The sequence below is a fragment of the Engraulis encrasicolus genome, chromosome 5 (genome assembly GCF_034702125.1).
Source record: "Engraulis encrasicolus isolate BLACKSEA-1 chromosome 5, IST_EnEncr_1.0, whole genome shotgun sequence".
NCBI classification, from domain to species: domain Eukaryota; kingdom Metazoa; phylum Chordata; class Actinopteri; order Clupeiformes; family Engraulidae; genus Engraulis; species Engraulis encrasicolus.
The window spans coordinates 52154728-52159294 of NC_085861.1; the positions used below are offsets into that span (position 1 = coordinate 52154728).

Consider the following 4567-nt stretch of genomic DNA (forward strand, 5'->3'; position numbering starts at 1 on the left):
ACAACAGACCCCTTTGCCCTGTTGGTTTTGTCCTGTTGGCTTCCCCGCTGGGCATGGGTAGAGGATCACTGTGACAGTGGAGGACAGTGAGCGGCTGACGGAGGGAAATAAACCCTGTTTAGGCAGGTGATTCATGCTCTCTGCGGCCTGGTCAGAAAGGATTATGGGAGATGCAAGAGCAAACAAAGTAATTGGACAATATATTTCCTGTCAATCACCGGCAGAGCACCAGAGACCTACTCTCTCTCTCTCCCTTTCTCTCTCCCTTTCTCGCTCTCTCTCTCTCTCACACACACACACACACACACACTCATATGTGCATCTGTGATGCATTTGCCCTGGGTCTTGTGTGGGGGTCATGTCCTGAATAGTAAAGATAATAATACAGAATAACACATTTTAGATAAATTAGGGTGAATGGAAATCCTTGCACACATGCGCGTGCGCACGCACGCACGCACACACACACAGTGCTTTTCTGCCACTCGGATGTTTAAATTCAATTCAAAACTGAGTAAGATATTCTATTCTAGTCCATCCTCATTGAGGTCACACACACACGTACATGGAGTGAGAGAAAAATATACTGTAATCATATGTAATCATGCATATAGAATTGTTTTATTTGTAGAAAATCACTGTTGCCATATACAGCAAAACAGTAATTTAAACTGAGTATGTCATATTTGACATGTTTTGAACACATTTGAATCCCTAAGTGAATTAAATACACTGTCAAATTTCCGTTTAATTTAGCATTTTAACATGTGTAGGCGTGAATGTAATGCAATACAACAGTTGAGAGTGAAAGAATAAGTATTGACATGTCACGGCGACAGCATTTGAATAGAACCCTACAGGGAAAATATTAAAGAACACATTACAATGAATCCCAACATTTAACCAGCCGGAAGCTATCTGGAAAGCTATGTGCCTGTTTTAGACATTTTTTTAAAAAATGGATTGAAATGTGTTAATGCCAAGTGAGCTACATCAGGCATTTCAGTCCCATTGGATTGGCAGTAGTTATTGGAACAGATGCTTGTAAAATGGCTGTGTGAGTGTTCGGCAGCACCCCTTGCAAAATGAAATTGTGTGTGTGATCACACTGGTGAAATACAGTTCACCATCTGATAAACCTCAAACCAAACTTGAAATGAGCAGCATGAGAATCGTAATAATCGATGCATCAAAGTGGGGAGGCCATGTAACTGAAACGCAACATTCATCAGCAGCACAAACAAACACAAAGGCAGCTGCAACAAAATTAACAAACAAATAAACATGTAAGGAAATACAAGAAATCTCAGATCAATACTGCAAAAATACACCCAGACACAGGGAAAGCTCCAAATGACATTTTTATTTACACTGTGCAATAACAAGAGACCTCAATGGTTATACCAATTAAAGTGGACAAAGACTATTCCCTTTCCTTCATTGACCCCTATCTATGTTCAAAGAAGCTACTCATCATATCTGCATCTACACAGGCAAAGCCCTCTGTCTTAATATACTGTATACTGTCTTATTGACATGAATACTGTCAGAGAATGAGTGTGTGTTTTTTGATTTTGATATACTGTATAGTCTTTCACAATTTGTTTCCCCAAATTGGTTATTCCTAGCTCTGTACAGACTGATCTTCCAAAATGATGTGAAATTGACATGAACCCTTGGGGCACAAAATATGTGGCACTTTCACAAATTGTGCCAAATTTCCGTGCTATGGCCACTGAAGTGTTTTCTGTGATGGACTCACTGATGTGTTCTCTATATGTTCCCACAGCAGTATGTTCAGTCTGTCGTTAGAAAACTGGAAAACCGGCCTGCCTTGACCATTTGGTCAATAGGACTTCCTAATTCTATTACTAAACAAAATAATGCTTTAGTAATGTATTTAAGATGTGCTCATACCAAAACAATCCCTATCCCTAACCTGTCAGTAAAGAAACATTTTTGAGAAACACCTTTTCCACTTAGTTGATAGGCTACCACTTGTACTAAAACGAAAGAACGCTAGCAGTATAAGCTGTGCCCAGACCAAAACAATCCCTAATCCTTATCTGTCAGTAAGAAATGTTTTTGAGAAAAAAAAATCTTTGAAATGAGAAAAATCCTGATAACATAAGTTTCATCATAAGACTGTGGGAACATAGAGCTGTGAGAATATAAAACACTTCCATGGGCCCATCATGTAAAGCACTTCTGTAACCACATAGGGAATTTTTGGCAAGATTTGTGAAACTGCCATAGATTTTGTGTCCCAATTGCCTGTGTTCATTTCACAGAATTCTGTGAGATCATCTTGCTCTGTATGCACATGTGTTATGACTGGCCATCTACAAGCCTGATGACAATACAGATGAAAAGCCGGCTTGTGGTGAATTCAAATGCAGGCCGACGGCAGCAATCCAAGCAGTTAACAAACACACCATGTTCACATTTCATAACGATCTTGAGAACGTTTCTTTTTTTTAGTAAAAAGCACAATTCAGAGCAATATTCAGAAGTTGGTCAGAAAGTGCAATAGTGGAGCACCATATCAACAAGTTTTCTTAAGAGGAGACAACCAAAAGACACTTTTGTGTCGAGAGAGAGAGAGAGAGAGAGAGAGAGAGAGAGAGAGAGAGAGCGAGAGAGAGAGAGAGAGAGAGAGAGAGAGAGAGAGAGAGAGCGAGAGAGAGAGAGAGAGAGAGAGAGAAAGAAGAATCCTATAGAGCTCCACTGCAGGCAGTGTTAAAAACCAGATGCATCGAAACATCTTGGATCAAAATTGGTTCCCCTATCAATAGTCTCAGCTGTTATCAGAGCAGTGTAATGAAAAAAGGAAACACAAACAAACACAACCCTCTGAGATGACTGCTGAGGAGTGCAGAAACGGTGCTCTCCCATAGGTCATGTAAAAATCGCTACCTTAACGAAATTGACTGGTTTTGCAATCTGGTGAACACAATGTGAAAGCGTGCAAAGGCAATCACCAACCCACTAAGCAAGGAGAGTAGAGTAAAAGCATAGAAGTGGAGCAAAGTGGATTCTGACAGATCCTGCATTCTTAAGCTGGTAGTTGTTTAAACCTATTCACACAGTCAGGGGATATCAAAAAGGTCTAGATAGAAATATAAACCTATGATACATGTGGCATACAGTATACAGACATCAAAATTGAAAAAAAGGAAAAAAAAAGATAAAACAGAAATTGTAGCATCTTTGCTTTCATTGTCACCCTACCATACCCCAAAGCACATACCATATTAAATAAGGCACAATTTACACAATTAAACAATTAAATTTCGGCTAGTTATTATTCCTATATTTACAACCAATAACTACAAAGGTAATTGCAAGTGATGCAGTTTTTTTCACTAAATGAAAACAAAGAGGGTAATACTTGAGGGTATGATCTCCACTGAATTCCTTGACAATATGCTTGCATCTGGAAAGCTTCTGCCTGAATACCCAGCATGTAGCTCACTCACACCAAGCACACCTGGCACAGGGATATTTTATAATACTGCATATGGCCACTGACATGTTCTTCACTTGCCTACCTATTTGGTCACTGCCTAAATGCTATGGAAAATTCAGAATGCGACGTCCTAAAATTATGTAATGCGTCACATAATTTTATTCCCATCTTTTTTCATGCCATGACAAGGGAGTTTTTAGTATGGTTATTGCTCATAAATCTCTTGTATGGCCTTTTCTTTTTTGACTGGTGTAATACTGACAAGGTTTTGGAGGGGTGATGAACGGGTAGTAAAATAAAATAAAAATTAGATGTATTTGTTCTGATATAAGGCAAATTAAGTGTTTCTTTTTTTTTGAGAAGCTGTAACCCTGCATACACAAAAAAAATATTGTGTATGAATGGTATAGTATGTACTGTATACATATACTGTGTAAATATGAACACACATACACACACACACACGCACACACACATGCATATATATGTACACATTATTATAGGAAACAATCACTGATCATCGACTCTACGTCCAACAGAATAGTTAAGCGAAAGCCATAAGAGGAGCAGCACCACATCGCACGGCAAAAAGCCTTCAGTGTCCACATGGAGTTACTGCATGTGCCAACCTTCACTTGTTCACATAGTTGCATGTCAAGCCACAATGAAGACAGTGGCAGCCTAAAAAAACAAGGTGATGCCTTGACAGTTCTTTTGTTTTTTGTTTTTTTGTTCACCCTCTAGAAGCGAATAGCTGAGCAATACCAATATGGTACAAATATATTCAATGGACATAGAGAAGGAACAAAGTAGGTCAGGTTCAAAGTGTGTAGGCAGGCAGCGTCTGAGCGTCCCTGACTGTCAATTAAAATACTCCGCTCACTGGCTCACTTGGCTCACATTTGAGTGTGGTTTTGAGGTCCACTTCCAGTCATTGAACTACAGCAGTCGCTGGAGTGTAGTCACTTTGTTTATCAAAAAAAATAAAATCTGGCTGTTGACCTCAGTAGTACTTGCCCTGCTGGTTGACGGGCGAGGTGGCAGGGATGAAGAGAGGCTTGGGCGGCATGTCAGGCTTGAGGGACACCGTGCGGCGGA

The 4567-nt window shown here is 39.7% G+C and overlaps 1 protein-coding gene across 3 annotated transcripts in view; it reads right to left on the reverse strand.

The window, feature by feature from the left end:
- Positions 1–1343: 1343 nt before the first annotated feature.
- sema6e (sema domain, transmembrane domain (TM), and cytoplasmic domain, (semaphorin) 6E) overlaps positions 1344–4567 on the reverse strand; it is a 185146-nt gene continuing 181922 nt past the window's right edge. For all 3 annotated transcript variants that reach the window (XM_063199712.1, XM_063199711.1, XM_063199713.1), the window contains one exon: positions 1344–4567. This exon is cut by the window's right edge and continues 727 nt beyond it. In XM_063199712.1, coding sequence (XP_063055782.1) covers positions 4473–4567 — 95 coding nt within the window. In that variant the 3' untranslated portion in view covers positions 1344–4472.